Consider the following 20,485-nt stretch of genomic DNA (forward strand, 5'->3'; position numbering starts at 1 on the left):
GAGGCACGTAGCTAAATAAAATGAATTAAGAAGGGTGATAGAGCGCCCTTTATATATTGCCCTAAAAGGGTTGATTATGTGGTCGAATCCTATATTCGACAAGTGTGTGTGGGTTCCATGGTTTCTTCATGCACACGCCTTCTCTCTCATAGTCTCTCCAATGTAAAAAGGAAGGAACAATTCATGAGCTTCGTAGACGACTTCTGGTGAGTTCCGGCTGTGGACAACTGATTCTGGCGAGCTCCGGCAAACGGCAGAGGTTTCCCAACTCTGGTGGCAACGAAAAATGAACCATGAGAGAAAGCATGCCAAAAAAAAAAAAAAGATAGAAGCTCAAATTTGAAAAATAGTTTACAGTCTAAAAAAAAAAAAGTAATATCATTTTAATTACCAAAATTAAAGGATGTTTTTCTAGTCATTTTAAAATGTTTTCAGTTTGACCATGATTTTCGGTCGTACCAAACACCGAAAAATAGAGAAAAAGATTTTTAGAAAACGTTTTACGTCGAATTCCCTAAATGAAATGATATAGTAAGAGATTTATTTGACGCATCAACATGTTTAATAGAGAAAACGATTTTCGGTTGTACCAAACACCGAAAAATAGAGAAAACGATTTTCCGAAAACGTTTTACATCGAATTCCCTAAATGAAATGATATAGTAAGAGATTTATTTGACACATCAACATGTTTAATTAATGGGAGCTGTACGTGTTTCATCAAGCCCTTCTCAAACTTAACCCTAATTATTATTATTATTATTTTAATAAGTAAACTGCTAATGCATAGTGAGAATACTACATACTACACCTCTGTCCCACCCTATCTTATTGGACAAATGTGACAGTACCTATCAATCCTTGAATCAACCTTTTGTTAAGAAAATTAACCAATAAAATAGGGGTATAATATATAGTATTATTCATTGACAACTATTCTCTTTAATAAAACAAAGATTTACTTTTTTTGAAAATATAAAGATTGTAAACGAAGAGAGAATAAAGAGGGTGGAAAAGCAACGGTAATGTTTGCCATCCCCTCCAACTCCATCATTGATTGCTTTAATCACTTGAAGAACCAATGCGAATCCACTTGCCAATAATCTAGTCGACATAATAGCAAAGCTGGAACAATTTCGTGGGTCCTGATGAGTTGAAAAATGCAAAGAAGAGGTGGTGGAGTTTCAGTGGAACCTTTTTATATGTCTAGGTTCTAATGCTAAAGTCTAAAAGAGATTTGTTCTCTTATAAGATGCATTGCCTGATGGAATGCCAACTTTTGCTGCTTTATGTACATTTCATAAAAACGATTGGATGCATGCTGCATGTGCAAATACATGGTCCATGGTTTCCTTTGCCACGTGGTTGGCCATAAATGGAACTAGTGTTGTTCATAATAAAATCAAGGCTACCCAAGTATATTGACTGTTCAAACTCGACTCGACAAATAAATATTTTAACTCAGGCTCGAATCAATCTTGACCACCCTTGTTTGAACTCGGCTTAGTAAAGTTTAGAAAGCTCGAGCTCGGTGAAAAAAAATTCAAACAAGTTGAGATCAAGCTTGAGTGACTTTACTTTTTAGCAATTCATGTGTTCATGATTTTAAATTAAAATAATAATAATAATAATAATAATAATAATAAAAAAAAAAAAAAAAAAAGGCAAATAACCGTTGTTTGAACTTGGCTTAGTAAAGTTTAGAAAGCTCGAGCTCAGTGAACAAAAAATTCAAACGAGTCGAGATCGAGCTTGAGCTAGTGACTTTACTTTTTAGCAATTCATTTGTTGATGATTTTAAATCAAAAAACAAAAAACAAAAAAAAAGGAGGGGGGGGAGGGGGGGAGGGGGTGCGCAAATAGGCAATTGTTCATTCTCAAAATTAATCTCAACATGCAAATGCTTAACCAAGCTTAAAAGAAAATAGAAAATAGATAAATCACAATGAACCAAGTTTTAAAATAACAAAAATCACATTCCATTAGAAAACAACATAATCTCAACATATGTGCATATAAAATTATAAAATCACAGCCCTAATTTTTTTTTTTTTTTTTAAATAAAAATTAAAGAGAGTAAAAATAACATGTTTTCAAGTCTAATTCACTAAGCGATGAGAAACATTAAAGTATAAGTCTTTGGCTTTAGCCTTTAGGCTTGTATATCGAATTTGAAGGTAACCCTTAAATAGGGTTGTAAACGAAAGCCAAGCTGAACTAAGTATTGGATGTTCGAACTTGGCTTGGTAGCATCATATGAGTGATCGAACCGACTAAATCTTGAGCCAAGTTTTTAAAAAATGGCCGAACTTGACTAGCCAAAAGCGTAGTTGTTCCCAATTGAGTTCGAGCAGCTAGAGCTTGATTGAGTTTTTTTTTTTTTTTTTTTTTTTAATTTCCAATTGCAAGATGAAAAAAGTTAAAATAAAAGTTAAATAGACTCATATAACAAATTTTATTAATTTATTATTGAAAATTATGAACTTTACTAATTGCCAACATTTTCTACATAAATGCACATTTTTAGTATCTTATTCATACAAATCACAATTTGCAAAGACAATCATTAAGGTTTTATGTAAATATCAACATCAACTTTGATGGTTGTCAAGACAATTTCCGGTACGGTGAATACAAGGGCAACTTTGTAATTTCCTTCTGCGCTTCTTCTTCAACTTGCAAGACAAAGGTTAAGAGAATTCACCGGGAATGTTCTGGTGGATCCTCCCCGATGATAAAGTTAGCTTCTCTCTTTACTTGTTCTAGAATCAGAAATGTATGGCGTACCTGATTCTTCATTGTGCAAGCATATTTATAGGCTAGGTTGCCTGGTGCTAACGATGGCAGCCGTGCTGAGAATCCGGGATTCTGGAGTAACCGACGAGTGAATTAATGATCTGATCTTCTGGCCGTTATGGGCTAATTATAACTGCCTTGATAATTAATGCGTATCCTGTGAATAGTTTGTAATCGCTTGGACAGTTAATGTGCATCCCATGAATGGTGCGTTAGTTTCTTGATGGGCAATGAATGTTCGACCCCTTCAATAAGCTCGGTTGTTTACTTGTCCCGAGCTTTCTTTCTACATACTTTATCTTATGTACCTGTGAATAGATGACATCCACCCCATTGTACTCTCCTCAGGCAATGCGAGTCCCGGATGGTACCGACCCCCTGTGGGTTTTGGGCTGCATAAATTATGTGTAACAGTTACCCCTCAAATTCCTGTTTTCTTAAGGACTAAGGAAAAAGAGAATTTATATGCCTCCTTCTTTCCTACCCAGGCTCTTTGTGTTCTTCTCAGGTCTTGGGATCCCTGAGAGAGCCCTACCCCATACTTCCATTGACCCGTTCTAAATATAGCTGTTACTCTTTTGACCGTTAACATTCTAATTCGACAGTTGTCTTCTAGAGATTCTTGCTTGCCCAGGATCTCTAAAGATCTTCTTGAATTCCTTCTTTTGGCGATACTTTAATGCTTTTGTTTGTTGCTCTTTAATGCGCTGCTGATTTCCCCACATGTCTTCTTCTAAGTGATCCGTGTACCTCTTTCTTTGGAACAATCGAGCGTGTGGGCTTCCGAGACAGGTGTAGGGAATTTGGTGGTTTCTCTTCCACGCCTTTTGCGGAAAATTTTAACGGTCATCTCGGTTCAACTCAAGTGCCTGCTTTTCATCATACCTCGAATAAAACGGTAGTTTGATTCACCCGAGGTCTCTTCCTTATAATTAAATACCTTTTCTCCTTCCTTCCTTCTGCCATTTCTCTTTTTTGCCTTCTGCGATTTCTGCAAGTTTTAGTCTTCCTTTGCCTGGAAACAATGTCTACCTCCAATCAACTAACTTTTTCAGATGAGCAAGTCTCCAGCGAACATTCCCCAGAGATTCCTCTGGTTTGCAAAGGAGCGAGTTCCTTGAAATCTCATTCCGCTGTTGAAGCACATCACTTGGACATTGGGTCTATTCTTTGTTTGGATCTCTCTCGCCGGCAACGATCCTGTTTTGGATAAACTTATCCTCAAACAAATATCTCAATAATGAGTAGTTAAAATAAGGGGCGCTACACTAGTGATTTGTGTCGTCAATGCGTCAGCGTGCCAATATCTTGAAAGTTGAAAGTTGAAGACTTGAGAAATGAAAAGTGTCTTCCACTCTTCTATTCCTTATGGCTTCTTCCTCTAAGTTTCGTTTCTAATAGCGTGAGTGTAGTGAAAATTTGAATATACTCACAAGTGCACAAATCGTTTCGAAATACAATGTTGCAAGTGCGAGGTCGATCACACAGGGAATTGTGTTTATGAAAACAAAATGTATCTAAACTACTTAAATCTTAACCTAGTTCCGAAAGGTGAGTGATTTTTTTCTTTTTCTTTTTTTTGAATCGAAAATAAAAAGCGTAAAATAGACAAATTGAAACTTATCAAATGACAAAGTAATAAGGTTTTGGAATGCACACTCACCAAATCATAGCTACATATCCTCATGATCATCTATACATCCAAAATTCTTTACATAACACTCTTGATTTTCATCAAGATTTTTATGAGCAATAAAAATCCTATGCATGTTCTACTTTGTGTAAAAGAATTAATTAAATTATCCAAAGTATCTGTCTTTTGTACAAATCACAATAGATATCCAATTTAAACTAAATCATCTATTGTATCCGTAAAATGGAACACAACGAAAATATCTAATATTTTGACAAAATAAAAATTCAAGCAATCAATTAAATGAAATTCCACTAATTGAATGGAAGTAGAACATTGGAAACATAAAACTTCAGAATGTATAAAATTACATGAAGATAAAGTAGCTATTCATTGGTAGGGCTTCATCCTCAACATTAGTTGACAGTTTAGCCTCTCATGGAAGTGAAAAAGATTACTAAAGCAATTGAAGCCATAGAGTTTGAAAAGTTTACATAATGAAACACCAAAATTGAGAGCATCCAATAACAAGAAAACCCTAAAAGCTTCTTCTATTTTTCTCTCTTTTTCATAGCCTCCAGCAGCTCCCTTTTTCTTTCTTTCTTTTTCCTTTTCTTTTTATAACCCTCTTCTAGGGCCTTTTTTCTTAAAAAACGTCGCTTTTGTGAAAAGGGCAGAAATTCTGGAACTGATGCATGTGCTCGATCGTTGGCTGAGTGCACTTGAGCGCACTTGTGCTTGTGGGATTCCTTCCTGCGGCACAGGCTCTCGATTGCCTGTCAGCTGGGCTCAAGTGCAGGTGCGCTCGAGCGTACAGTTGGGCGCTCGATCCCTTAACTTCTGGGTGGCTTTTTTTCTAGCATTTGTTTTTCTCACCTTAAATCCGCAATTTTTCCTTAACAACCTGCAAAACATCAAAATTACATAACTAACATAAAACATTATGTTATAATACAACTAAAGGATTAACAGATGCAAATTAAGGGGCTTAAATATGTAATATTTAGCACTTATCAGACCCACAAACTTACATATTGCTAGTCTCGTAGCAATTCAAAACTAAAAATAAAATGAAAACATGAAACAAAAATCCTTTGTCATGGGAGATGCGATTGCATTTGGCATATGCAACAAGCATTTTAAACCCCTAGGCATCCATAGTGAACGAGTGAAGTCTCGTGAGGGTTTATCATAAATGATACCCACAAACATTTTCAGTACTATGTTATTGAAAAGAATGAAGTTTCACATAAACAATGGTTCTTATTCATGAGCATGCTTAAAAAGGTCAACTCCATCTTCAAAATCTTTAAGACAACCAAAGTCAACTCACTTATAAATGGACAGTTGAGACATCATATGTTCTAATAGGTGCACAATGAAATTAGCGTACAATCATGAAGCTTCAATTTAATCTTAAGATAAATGGTTCAGTACCTCAAAATTCGTAGGACTTCTAATCAGATAAAACAACCAAGGCATTATGATTAAAAAGAAATGCACTTCTTTTTTTTTTTCTTTTGTGTAGGCTGTGCAATGCTTAGCTCCCTTAAGCTTTCTAATTGACCCGCATAATGAATGTTAGGCCAATGACTCCCAAGCCAAATGGCTTTAGGACACTAGATGTAGAAACATCCCTAAGGACTTTTTAACTCAAGTCAATAGGCCATCCAACACATCTCAAGACAAACATGATTAAGTTCAACTTTCATACCTCACAGACTATATGCTAATGTGCTAGTGATAATTCAACTCAAAACAGGTGAAGTCTCTCTTGCCCAAAAATAAGTCACAGGACTCAGATTCCTAATGAAATGACGATGTGTTCAAAACTTTAAGCTAGCCAATGAAGTGCAAATCACAGTTACAGCTTAACTCATATTCAACAACAACATAGCAACCTCCTTTTTTTTTTTTTTTTTTTTAAGAAATTGAAACAAACAATAAAAAGATAAAATAAATGGACAAAGGTGTCTTTCCATAATCCAAAACTTGAATCACACATTATCCTCAATGTGGCTAGAAATACAATACCGAGAGGAAAAGAAAACCTAGGTGTGAGGAGAGAGAATGTCCCCCAAACTTACACGTAAGAACACATGTCATGAAAATCACAAGAAATAAAAGGAAAAGGGGTTGCCTCCCACAAGAGCTAAGTTTACCGTCTTCAGCTAGACTCTCCACAGCGAATGATGATAATTCCTAATAAATAGGATCCTCCAAAAGCATCTCCTCAATTTTTGGGTTTTTCAGCTTCAAGAATGGTTTTAATTGTTGGCCATTCACCTTGAACACATTGCCATTCTTGGGATCCTCAATCTCAATGGCCCCATGGGTAAAAATAGTATGAACTTTGAAGGGTCTAGTCCATCGAGATTTGAGCTTGTCTGGAACAAATGCAGATGCGAATTGTACAGAAAAACTTTCTGACTAGTATGAGTTCGACACATTACATGTATGAGGTTACTACTCTATTCACATTATTACTGGTTTCTCATAGAGGATCGTTCATCAATTAGTTTGGCTATTTTGTGTCATCATAGGGATTTGTCCTCAAAATGCTCTGAATTGAACTAAAAAAAAAAAAAGAGAGGAGAAAATGAAGTGGGGACTCGTGCTTTTAGTTTTATGATAAGGATAATAGTTTTTACTCATTAGACTTTATTACGATTAGGGGAAAGTCCACGTATCCCCTCAAACTACCATTCAACTGACAATGTCCCCCGCAAACTTTTAATTGTAACAATGCTCACCCTAAACTATCAAAACATTATCAATGTACCCCTAAGGCTAGCAAAAATATAAAAATACCCCTGTAAATTTCTCAATACGACAAAAATACTTCTATAAATTCGAAAAATAAAAAATAAAAAATTTTAAAAAACTAAAATTTAGTTTTTTTTTTTAAAAAAAAAAAACAAAAAAATTAAATGAAAATTTGTATTTTTTTTTTTCACAAAAAATTTTATTTTTAAAAAAAGTTTTTTTAAAAAAATTATGTTTTAAAAAAAAAAAAGTTTTTTTTTAAAAAAAAATTATGTAAAAAAAAGTTTTTTAAATTTTTTTTTTTTTAAACCAAAATTTTTAAATTTTTTTAAATTGGAAATTTTAAATTTTTATTAAAACAATCTAATTTTTTTCATATAAAAATGAATTTTTTATTTTTAAATTTGACCACTCGTTGGATTTTTTTTTTTAGTTTTAAAATTTTTCTAGAAGTTTTAGTATTTTATGTTTTTATGTTTTTATTTTACTAATGGTAGTTTCGTCATTAAGGGGACATTGACAATGCTTTGATAGTTTAGAGAGGGATATTATCACAATTGAAAATTTGAAGAGGACATTATCAATTGGGTGGTAATTTGAGGGAAGTATGTAGACTTTACCATAAAATAAACCTATCAATGAGATAGTAGGCTTGAGACAAACGCGCAACATGAATTCTTTAAAACATTAAGCAAACTTTAGAAAGCATTAGCTTTAGCTTTTGCTGTTTTCATCATTTGCTTTAACACAAGTTTATCATAAGTTGATGCATCATATGATTTGGCAAAAACGACTCATGTTAGGCACAAAAGAGTTAAAATTGACAAATTCTCAACTGCTTAGAAAAAAAAAATTAATTAATTAATTAATTAAATTAAATCCTTATTTGTACTACAAATTTATTTTGTAGAAAGACCAAAATTTAATACTAAGATTAGAAATTGACGTGGTGCCCAATCTTTGTAGTTAAAAAGGACAGCAAGTGTAATCAGGCTTCAACAATCCAAGATGTGGACTCAGCTCTTGGATCCGTTTCTCTTGGTTCGGGTCACCGACTCAATTTACCCACCAATGCCACCATCCAGACATCCACTAGTTACTCATACGAATTCTTCTTCAACTTTATATAAAGTTCAAAAAATAAAAATAAATGAGAGGCAAATTAATAAAAATGGGCCTGGCTCTCTTCACTGGATCTTCATTTTTTTTTTTTTTTTTTTTTGACATGTTCGCACAAGGAGGAGGGAGGGAGATTCGAACTAGTGATCTCCGCTTCATTAAGTATGGTCCCAGCCGATTGAGCTACCTCTTGGGGACCTCTAGATCTTCATTTTGAACTCTATCCAACATGCTCTTCAACTTTCCAAGAACCTTAGATAAAGAGTTCTCTTGTTTATGTTAAAAAAATTGGGAAAAATATAAATTATTAAAAAAAAAAACTTTCAACTAACAGTCGTTTTTAAAAAGTTCAATATAGTTTAAAGTGTGCTAAAATAATACATTAAACTACTAAAAAATGTCATTTTTTATTTTAGTTTTTAAGAGAATAAGGATATTATAGGAATATAATTTTTTAAAAAATGGCATTTCTAACACTTTGGTAGCTTTTTTTTTTTTTTTTTTTTTTTTCAATGTAGGGGGAAGGGAAAGGGGAAATTACAAGAACACAAACAAAAACAACAAAAAAATCCTAATAACAGTCGGGAATGGGTCAAATAAATGACCCGGCCCATCAAGCGAACTAAAATGGCCAAAATAGGCTGTTATATATGGCAACATTCCGTAAGTGGAACAAAACCCCAAAGGGTTGCCGACACGGCCATCAATAGCCAAAAAATAAGAACAAAGCCGACCATCAGTAGTAGGAAAAGAGAGGAAAATCTCTATCAAAAATAGAAAAGATCAAATCAAGGATCTAGCCAAAACAAGAAACAAAGAGAACATAAAATTACATGGAAAAATAAAAAGACAACAAATACAATAAAGGGACAACAGCATAGGCAGAGGTGGGTGAAGGCAGCCAACCCTACGTGGATGCCGAGGGCCAAACAAGGTGAAGGAAGCTGCACACTAGTAGTGGTTGCCGAGAGGATGCCAAAGAGAAATAGAACAAGTTGTCGACCATGAGGACGAGCAGATGAAGGCTGCACTTGCTGCGCAAGGCGCTCCACGCGTCGGCTCGTGAGAGAGACGCGCCCGCGAGTAAGACCTACTCTCGCGCACGTATGGACCACGCGCCGACATGTGGTGATTGGATAGAGACAAGGCCGGTGGCATCTGGAAGCTAAGGGACCCAGAGTCGCGGTGGAGTGGCGCGTCTATGGGTATGGTTTCCTAAAAATGACATATGATTTTAAAAAAATCAAATAAAAAATCTTCAAAAAGGTTGCAAATTCGGGGCTGAGGAAGTCGAAGGAGACTAAAACCGAGCGACTAGCAGTTGAGGATGGGCTAATAGTGCTATTGGACAAAGATAAGGCCTCCAAAGAGGTGGATAAGACCTCTGAAGAGGCGGATGAGACATCCAAAGAGGTGGAAAAGACCCCCGTAGAGGTAAGAAAGGAAGGAAAAAGGGAGGGGGAGGAGAGAGCCATAACTCCCTCCTCCCTCAGTTGTCGGAAACTCAAGGGAAGGAGAAGGTTTTTTCAAGAGGGGAAAGAAGAGAGCGTATCTACTGCTAGCGAGCTTGACACTAACACTTTGGTAGCTTAGTGTACCACTTTAGCACACTTTAAACTTGATGAGGTTATTTCAAAAACGACTGTTAGGAGAGATTTTTTATATTTTTCCCTAAGAAATTTGTTGTTGTGATCAATAAATTCAAGATCTATATTATTTTGATAAACATACAAAAACTCTAAAGTCTCATAATGTCCTTCATTCAGAGAGTAAAAAGGAAAAAATACACATACTTCCCTCAAACTACCATCTCATTATCAATAATATACAATGTTGAAACACTTCTTTTCATGTAATTTTGGGCAATCACATAAAAAAATAAAAAAGATTATGCAGCTCCTAATATCCGATTAACTTCATATTTTGTGTGCGTGAAAGGGATTGAGAAGGGCGTGTAATCCAAATTGGATGTAGTGAAAAATGAAGCCCACAAAAAGTAAATTTAAAGGCATACTAATGACTACTTTTACAAATGGGTCTGCATGACAAGCTTGAGGAGGCCTTGTTAATCTAAATTGGATCTAATGAAAAATGGATCCTACAAAAAAAAAAAAAATTGAACAAAAAAAAAAAATGTAAGAATCACTACTTTTCACATTGTTGATTAATCCAGCTTCATCATAGCAAGAACAATATAACAAAATACAAAATGCAGTACTCATACCAGGCAATCAATCAATCCTCCTCCATCGGAACCTCTGGAATATCAAACCTGTCTTCTTCAATAGTTTTATTGATCACAGAAACAGGAGAGGGTATGGGAAGTCAAGGAAACAAGATTTTCTCGGGTCATTGAATCTAATGAAGAAAAAAACACTTAAACCAACAAAAGCAGCTCCACATTTGATGAATTCCTTGATGAATCATTACACTAAAAAAAGTTAGGCAAATCATGTTACCCCCTGTACGCTGTTCAACATTTTCACTTTTAACACCCCAGTATACAATTTGATAGATTTAAGACACAAATTTAGGTCCATTCTCTCTAACCAAGGTTGCCGCGAGTGAGTCACCGCCTCAGTTAGGTTGTGGTTCACAGCCAACCCCCTCAAGTAGGGGTGGCCGCAAGCCTGCCCTTAACAGAGGGCTGGCTCGCAAATGCACAAAACTAAAGGGTGGCTAAACCCCCCCTCTAACCGAGGTGATCACGAACCACTGTGGGCGGCTAGGAGCACGACTAGCTATGGCTGGGTTTCACCACCCATGACCACCACTGTGGCTAGCTTGGTCTGTGGCAGCACTAGGCAAACCCAACTTGTTTCTTTGGCATTTTTTTTTTATATAAGGGGCATAATTATTTTTTTAACAATCATTTATGACGACAATGCTGACTAAGGTCTCGAATTTAGAATGGACCCTAAACCTAAGTCTTAGTCTATCAAATTGAAAATGGGTCAAGGCCAAAATGGCAAAACAATTCAAGGGTTTTGTCACCTGATTTCCTCAAAAATTATTAGATAAAATTCAAACTTTAAGCAAAGCCTAGAAAAGACGAAAAAGGATATATATTGACATAAGATCATCCTCCTTTTCACCACGGTTGCGGCTATTATTTAGCTCCCAACGGATTTCAGGAGTAACCTACATTTGGAGAGGGCATACACATTTTATATGACATTAAATTAAATTAAGAGAATTTATGGAAGCAGCTACGACGTCAGGGACAATGTCCTTACTAGTTTGTGGTTTTGCATTTCAAGTAGATTTCTAAGGTTATCTTTATCCTCCTTCCGCAGGTCATTTTTGTACCTGCAAGGAATTTAGCAACAGTATATGAGAGGAAATGCAATTATGAATCAAACTAATACTATGACGTATATTATAAAAGCATAAAATGTAAATCCTAGTTACATGTTTCTCCTTTTCTATTTAAAGGACGGGTACATTTGATGTAGGGACAGATTTGATGTCAATGAATGGCTAATATGGTTATAGGGTTAGAAAGTTGTGGTTTTGGGGCTTGGGATGTTAGGAGAATCGGTACAGGGTTCAAACCCTAGCTATAACTAGAGAGAGAGATTGATTTTTCCTTCTTTTTTTCTCTATTGGGCAGACTGATTTGGAAGGCCTAGGGATGTTTTGCCTTCATTTCCCTCCCTTTCTCTCCTACCAAACAGATGCATTTTACCTATTCGTTCCTTCCCCAGCACCACCCAATCCTCTCCTTCCCTCCCTCCAAAAATAGTGGAAGTGAACCAAATGTATGTTCTATAGAACATATTATCCTAGGAAATAAAAATTCTTCTCGACACCCAATCAAGCAAGAGAAGACACTCTTTAGTAAAAGTTACTAACCTTTGCACAAATGCAAGTAGTGACTGGTGCCATATTACAGGCATTATCCTGGTATCTTCGAGGAATCTCATAAAATGAGCAACAGTAGCATCAAGTACACGATGTGGTAAAGCATATTTCTTCTCCAAAAGAAGCTTTATAAAATAGCTGCAATGGTTAAGAAGGAAACTTAGTCAAGTAGTTTCAAAAGCATTTGCAACCAAAAAGAGGTTGCCAACAAAAATCATAACTATTATATAATAAGTGAATTTTATTAATCAACCAATCAACATGAATACTAATCTCGAAGCAATATGATGATCTCAAAAATACCAATCACTTTGTTTCCGAAATTCATATTACCACTCTCTCCTTTCCTGATTAGTCATGTATCATAGAGAAATGTCAAAATAGGAAGTCAAACAGAATTATGTATTAAGTAAAAGGGATTTATCCCATGGACCTTCTACATCTTTTTACTAAATCAGCAGCCTTTAACATATATGGGTGTCTCCCCCTCTTAAGCCAATAAACCACATACTCTCAATGCATAGATAACCCTGTTCCATCACACAGTCTATCTGCTTGAAACTTCTAAGTAACAACATATTAAAAAGAGCTAGTGTTGTACATTTGACTGCATGCTGACAAGATATTACATTACAAACACATTGGGAACAAGCTTATGGCAAACCAGCTCTCTGCTGGACTTGATTTCTGTGTACCATGATTTCTAGATTGATCTTGTCGTCATTTCAGCTATTAGCATATCCAGATACCGACCATGTTAAACAAGGTTTTATCTGACACCTATTAATGCTTGTCTCTTCAAAAAACTTAATTTCTTACCAAGCATTATATCAAACTCCATTCCAGTACTCCGACAAAAGTGAAACAGATCCAAATAAGTGAAGGTTTGGAGTGCATATAAACATTAAAAATGCATAGTGCTGCCCAAACACCAATAAAGCATACCAAACATACATTGAACTTCTTTTTTATATAAGAAATCGAAATTTTATTAAAAATGAGAGGGCACAAAAAGAACACAAGAAGTATACAAGTGAAACGACTAATCACAAAAAGAAAATAGATCAAAAATATCATGATACCTAAAAATGTGTAGACAATCATAGGCAACTGTCCTGGTAAAGGAATTTAAAGGTCTTTAGTTCCACCACCAATCTGTTGAAATCCTCAAAATTACAATCATTTCTTTCTCTTTGAATACATCACATCAAGCAAGATGGGGATCATCTTCCACACTACTACCTTTGGAGAAGAAATTTGTTGCCCTCTCCAACATGCGAAGAGATCCACTACCCTCCTATTCATTTTTTTTTTTGATAAGTAAAGTAAAGACTATGAGTCAAAAAACTACCCCCCTATTCATAACCTACTTTTAACCCATATAGGTCAAAGATAGAACTCTGTAAGGCATAAGCAGTCTCACAGTGGAGTAGAAGGTAATCTACAAATTCCCCACTCTTCTTACATATGCAACACCAATTTACTACAATTAAATTCTATTTTTCCTCAAGTTGTCCATGGTGATGATCTTCCCTAAAGTGGCAAACCAAACAAAGAATGTGACTCTAGAGAGAACCTTATTGCTCCAAATACTCCTTCAGGGAAAAAGGTCACTATCATGGGTGGTAACGGCATTACATCAAACAACCCTCTCTTAAAAGGAGCTGAACACAACTTGTCTTCTCCACCCCGTCTTAGTTTGATGGAGTACAAAAGACCTAAGAACGTGGAGAAAAATTCACCTCCCAATCCAGCCGCTGTAATAAAATGGACATTCCATTGCCACAAAAGCATCTTTGAAGCAAGCTATACTGAATAACTCTGAAAAAGCTACCTCAAGGGTTTGTTTCCCACACCACACATATTGAAACCCATAAGAGACTCTCACTCTCTCTCTCTCACACCACCACCCCCACCCCCACCCCCCCTCTTAACACTCTACACATCCTTAAAGAGCAGAAACTACTAAAAAAAAGCATTATGACCCAGCTCTCTGCCCAACTTCCACAATTCCCCATAGTCCTCGAACCAAATCATGGAACACTCAAGTACTTGAGTGTCAAAAAGCCATTCAATTAAATACTCATAAAAATTCATTGCATCATTCATCCACAAAAAAAAAAAAAAAAAAAAAACACATGCCACGAATCATTAAGCTTCAAACATGTTCACATTCTTTGTAAATGAATAAATGTTACATCATTCACTACCTTGTTGTACCACCATATTCCATCTCTGCAAGCTTCAATAATGCAACACTGCAAATCCATTCAAAAATTGTGTTAGACATCTCCCAAGTGTTAGTGGTTGAACTATTCATCTAAAATAATTTCAACAGCTACCCAGACATGCACATAACATATCCACCATTCACAAGAACTTCATATATTCAAACAAATTATATCAACAGCTACAAACACAACGAAGAAACCAGCTGGAAAAAAACACAAGTGAACTTTAAATTGAAAAGCTAAAGGGGCAAACAAGGAATATGCTTAAAAACAGCAAGACATGTTTAAATTGTTGACAAATACAGCTAATTAGTCATCCACAGTTAAATGAAAGATACGCTAAATAGGGCTCTTGTGACAGCTAAGCAATACAAATGTTTGCCATAGATTTGTAGTCCTTGATAGTTAAATATGTATAATCAAATAAATCAACAAGGCCATATTTCTTGCAAAAACTTGCTAAAGGAATTTTGGAAAACTACACAAATGTTTTAAAACTTACGAAAAACATTCATCAAATGTCCAATGGATTTCTTTTTTTTCTTTTTTTTTGATAAATAGATGTTCAATGGATTTCTTACAAGTTAAAAGAGCAATGGGTTCATCATCAGACAAAAACAGGAGGGCACTTTTATTAATTAAAAATATAATATTATGTGAAGAGAATGCATTTTAAAAGAAAAGAATTATAGGACTGACCAAGTTTTTGCAAGAAACTCCATTGTTAAATTATGAATACCCTTTCGTTATTGACCGAGTAACAGATGAGTCTCATCTTGAATCTTTAGATCCAGGACAACCCCCCTCCCCCCACCTGTCCCACAAGGTAGAAAATACAGGCAGTATCCCCACACTTTATCAGTCCATTGATTAATATTTTGTGTCCATAGATCTCCACCATACCTTGAATGAAGTGGAGGAATGGAGACCTTCTGTATAATGCTCCCAATGATGACAGCTTCCCTAAGATTGCAAGTCCTTGACTGCATGTCAAGAAAAAATTGATAAGTAATTCAATCTTATTAAAGGGTCAAGGGGCACAATCCAAGTACACAAAGTATTCAAGAGAAACACCCACTTAGGGAGAAGAAAAGGAACACAAATCCAGAAATTCTACAAAGTTAGCAAAGCAGAAACTGTTGATAGCAACCATGACCCATAAAGAGCTTTGAACAAAATATATTTCAACTCTACCACCATTCTCTTAGAACCTTCAAAATTTCAGGAATTGTATTCTCTCTAAATGCACCGCATCACGCAATGGGAGCCATCCTCCAGGCTTCTAAATTACAGTCACTACCAAAACCGGTCACTCCAACTAGCCAATAACTCCACCACCCCCGACTGGGCACCCGCTCTATGTTGCAGAAAAAAAAATGATTAAAATCTAAACAGTGAAAATTTATGACTGTACAAAGGCTATTTCCCCTGCAGCTCACATAACCATGTGATTGTCCAAAGCTAAATTAATCAGCCTTCTCTACACTGGCCTTCCATTTCTAGATTAGTTTATAAAATGATTTTAAACTAGATTAGTAGAAATACATAAGTTTGAAACATGTGTACACTTTCTATAAATGAAGCTCAAACCCTAGGATACACGATTGATGGCAACCCTTCCCCCATCTCATAATCCACAAGCTTGATTAAGGTTTGATTTGACCCTAGAACTTTGGTACACCAGAGCAGAGACATAAAGAATGGTAAATGTACGTAATAACAATCACATACCAATATCTGAAACGCCAGAGACAGCAAAGAAACAAATTGCAACAGTACATATTCATCTTAATGGTCAAGGGAAGCAATAATTACTTATCAAAAAAGAAGCATCAATTAAGTAACAAAGTCTAAAGAGCACAAACATTGAAGTGAAAGACAACATGATACTAAGTATCCTCCAATTAATAAGTGGTCGTGAGGATTGAATTCTAAGAAAACAGAAGATTAGGTATCAGTGGAAATATCTATGCTTCAAAACGCAAGCTAGTTTTTATCATCTCGCACCTGATTCCCATTTTAAGGAATTAAAGTATTCAACCTCTAACACACTGCAATTATATGAAATAATACAGAGAAAGCCAAATTGCATGCATTCCCTTCACAAATAGCATGGCTAAGAGATTTCAAAATTTTCCTAATAGTAATGGTGATGGTGCAAATAAATAAATAAATAAAATGTACATCTTTATACAACCCATCAGACGCCGAGCATATCATAATTAATGTGTCTCTCTGTATCATGTCATAATTTTTCCTAATACCCATAACCTAACCATATACGTATAGTATCTTATCCGTGTCCCAGGGGCTTCCTAGGTGTTTATCAATAAACCCACACCACCGCTATACAAATCAGCATTGGTATCCTTAACTGCTCCGATATGAAAACTGAACTGACTGAAAATACCGTGTGGTCAACCGCTTATACTCTTCGGTGAGATAGACATCAAATGATTGCACTATAGCATGGGTAAATGCCGAAACAAAAAATTATGGATTAGCTGAAGATTTGCATCACAGAAGTGAAATATTCAAAGGTCGCAGGCACTATGAAGAACAAAGAAATAAAGGACTTCAAATAATTCCCTTTAGCATAAAGATATTCATACAAGATGGCTTTAAAATTACAGGAATATGCCTCTTAAACTAACAAGTATGCATGAAGACAAGAAGACAATTTTTCCATCAAAGGATAAAGTAACCACCATGGAAAAAAAAAGCAATGGAGAAAAGGCATTTCCTATAAAAGCCAAAAAATCCATTTCAAATTAACCATTAGCATGGAGAACAGATATTCACCCAACAAACTAACGGGTCAAGCTTCAGTGGAGGAGCCATGTCTCAAAAAAAAAACTATGCACAAGCGTCCACAGTTTGTACGCCAAGTTCAACAGTAAATCTTGAATAATGAAGCACATATATCAGCACATTCAACATAATTTTGGATAGCGAACTTTAAAGAACAGCAAAAATTCGTAAATATAGGTTAAAGATTGTGTACCTCACATAGAGGGAACAATATTCCTTTGAAGAATGCGGCAGGTTTGTAGAGTGACTTCTTCAATGCTTGATATAAAGCAAAATGAAGCCGCTGATTCTTCCGAATATCTTCTCTCACCCGTGGGAGTAAAACTAGTCTGTAGAAGCGTTCTGCCTTCTTTGCACCCAAATTAGAAGCAAAAATTCTTGTGGATTGATACAGAGCATTTGGTGACCAGTTCTCAGGCTCAGTCAGATATAGGACGTCCTCCCAAAGTTGCATTGAAGGGATGTGTTTGAATGCTTTGGGTATTTTGCCTGCTGTGTAACTACGAAGAAGCTTGCCAACTCTGCATAGTATGTGTACTCATGTTCAATAAATTTGTCATTTAGAATAAGATTTCTTTAAAAAATATATGTATTTCGACCACAGATTTCAGGCATGATAGCAACGGCACTTTTTATGAAAACAAAAACATTTTAAGATTTAAATAGTCAATAAAAATCAATATAAGTTAAACTCAAAAAGGGAACATAAATGAGCATTGCCCTTATCATATATAAGATATTTCGATGTGATGCAATCTTATAACAAGAAAATACATTGCTTACATACCCCTTGTATAAATCGATGATGGAGCTATCCAATTTAGGCAACGGTCGCATTTCTGCAATAAAATAAATAGAATGAGTAAAGAAGAAAATGACAACTGAACAATAATGGTAAATAAATCAAAAAAAAAAAAAAAAAAATCTGACCTCTAAACGACATTATTTATAAGATTCACTTAGGACACGTTTGGTACACAGGAATAGGCCCAGAAATGGAATAGCTATTCTTATGAAATACCTAATCCATTATTTGGTTGTGCCACCATTACTTGGAATAGTTAATTCCCCCCTAAAATGAGGAATAATCATTCCTCTCAAAAAGGTAGGAAATAGGTATTCCTCCAAGAATGGAATAGCGCTAAAAATAATATCCCAAAAAACCATTCGTCATTTTCATTCTGGTCTTCACAATGGGTGGTCGGTCACCCCAACCGAACCTCATGGGTAGCCAAGGCCACTCCCGGCATGCCATTCAGTGGCCACAACCATCAAAAGGCTTGGATCTGGTGCTCACAACCAACCCTGCGATGGTTGGGGGTGGCGCCAACCAGGAGAAGGAGAGTGTTATTCTTATATTATGTTTATTAGTCTCAGAAATTTGGTTGAAATATGATTCCATTTAGAAAATTTGGTCATTCTTGTGTTGTCACCAAACAAATGAATAGGAATGGTCATTCCATTCCAACTTCTTGTATTCCTCGTAATACGAATTCCTATTCTATAATAAGTACTCATCGTTACAGTGTATCAATCGAACCCTTAATCACTTATAGATGAACAATCCCCAAAAAAAAAAAAAAAAAAATTAAAAGAAATATATCAACCTGAAGCAGCCTTTGCATCTTTCTGTTTAATTTTTTCAACAATGATATCGGCAAGAGTACACTGGGGACCCGCATCCTTTCTTAAGAATGCCTCCAATACTCTCTCATCCTCTTCATCAATCTCCTGCATGACAAAAAAAAAAAAAAAAAAAAAAACAAGAGATTGAGGGCTTTAATATCAAATTGAAGACTCCTATAGAAACTTCCATGAGGGGAAAGAAAAATTGATCTTTAATGATGTAAGCTAGTGGTATCACTCACCCACAAGAGTATCAAATTATATGATGCCGTATTAATTATTCATATTCCTAGAATGATGATTGCCCAAGCCACAAAGAAAAACTTAAGGGAAAAAAATATAAGAGTTTAGATTCTTAAAGGGTAGTTTTCAAAAATTAATAACAACCAATACACCACTCTGGGGTCAGTGACGTAGTTTGGCCGTGAGACCTCAATGGACAAAAGCTCAAATTCAAACCCTCAATCTCCTCTTTTTTCATGCCATAGTTTCTCAATAGCAGAAACTGAAAATTAGAAAATAAAATATAATAACAATTTACAGAGGAAAATACAAGCTCGAATCTCACTCTACCTACAAAACTAGATTGTTCTTCCGTTCTGACACGAAAAAAAAACTTAAAATCCACAATCCAAAATTTCCACTTCTTTTTTCCAACAGATTCCCAGTAACCACACATTATAAACTAAAAGCACTCACATCATAGGCGCCAAATTGGCTCTGAGTTTCAGAGAACCCAGTAAACTCATCGATGTCATCTTGTACTTCCTCGGCCTCAGTGAATCCTTGAGCGAAAACCAATGAGTTGCTGTCGTTAGGGTCTCGCCCCTCCGCCTCGTCTTGAATCTCTCTCTGTTGAGTCAAGGCTTCTTTCAGTATCTTGGAGCTCATGCCCGACGATATCAGCTTCTCCTCCGCCTGGTGCTGCTTGGGCGCTTTCGACCGCTTCTTCGATGCCACGGAGGCATCGTCGTCTGCGAGGAATGGCTGCGGATTCAGTTGCCTGCTCCTCTTCTTCGCCATCCGATCGAACACAGCCAAAACCCTTATCACCTGATCAAAAACCCTAAAACGGCTATCTCTGTGTAAAACAAAACACTTTTGTTTTAGCGCATGGGAGTTGACACCACGTGCCAATATGGTGAATATTCTTCCAAATATTATCAATGTCTCTCTCAAGATTAGGAAAAAGATAGAAATGTCCTTTTAAATTTCTCACAAAAATACTCCCATAAATTTGAGAAAAAAAAATAATTTTAAATTATAAAAAAAAAAAAAAAACAAAAAACAAAACAAAACAAAAATTTAATTAAAAAAAAAAGATTTTTTATTTTAAATTTTTTTTAACTGACATTTTCATTTAAAAAAAGGAAAATTTTCAATTTTTATAAAAGAAAAATCGAATTTTTTTAATTTTTTTCTTATAAAATTGATTTCTTTTTCTAATTTTTAAACTTGGCCATCGTTTGGAATTTTTTTTTTTTTTTGTTAGTTTTAGGTTTTTTTTAAAAGTTTTAGTATTTATTTTTTTTATTTTATTAAGGGTAGTTTCGTTATTATGGAGAATATTGATAATTTTTGATAATTTAGAGAGGACATTGTCACAATTGAAAATTTAGAAGATATTGTCAATTAAGTC

The 20,485-nt window shown here is 35.4% G+C and overlaps 1 protein-coding gene across 3 annotated transcripts; it reads right to left on the reverse strand.

Annotated features, from left to right (window-relative positions):
- Window positions 1-4,713: 4,713 nt before the first annotated feature.
- Window positions 4,714-19,978, reverse strand: LOC132167876 (bystin). Of its 3 annotated transcripts, none has more exons than XM_088512700.1 (11): window positions 19,546-19,978; window positions 18,828-18,951; window positions 18,008-18,059; window positions 17,414-17,741; window positions 15,313-15,392; window positions 14,389-14,436; window positions 12,170-12,316; window positions 11,551-11,623; window positions 11,380-11,455; window positions 10,539-10,629; window positions 4,714-5,333 (listed from the first exon to the last, which is right to left on the reverse strand). In XM_088512700.1, the coding sequence occupies exons 1-10, from the start codon at window positions 19,867-19,869 to the stop codon at window positions 10,550-10,552; spliced, it is 1,332 nt and encodes a 443-aa protein (XP_088368826.1). In that variant the 5' UTR covers window positions 19,870-19,978; the 3' UTR covers window positions 4,714-5,333; window positions 10,539-10,549. The 3 variants fall into 3 exon arrangements, with proteins under 3 accessions (XP_088368826.1, XP_088368827.1, XP_059434896.2); XM_088512701.1 differs by lacking the exon at window positions 4,714-5,333 and adding an exon at window positions 9,140-9,529; XM_059578913.2 differs by lacking the exon at window positions 4,714-5,333 and adding an exon at window positions 10,054-10,412 and having other exon boundaries at window positions 19,546-19,977.
- Between the last annotated feature and the right edge of the window lie 507 nt (window positions 19,979-20,485).

Source organism: Corylus avellana, chromosome 2 (genome assembly GCF_965113065.1).
Source record: "Corylus avellana chromosome 2, dhCorAvel1.hap1.2, whole genome shotgun sequence".
NCBI lineage: Eukaryota > Viridiplantae > Streptophyta > Magnoliopsida > Fagales > Betulaceae > Corylus > Corylus avellana.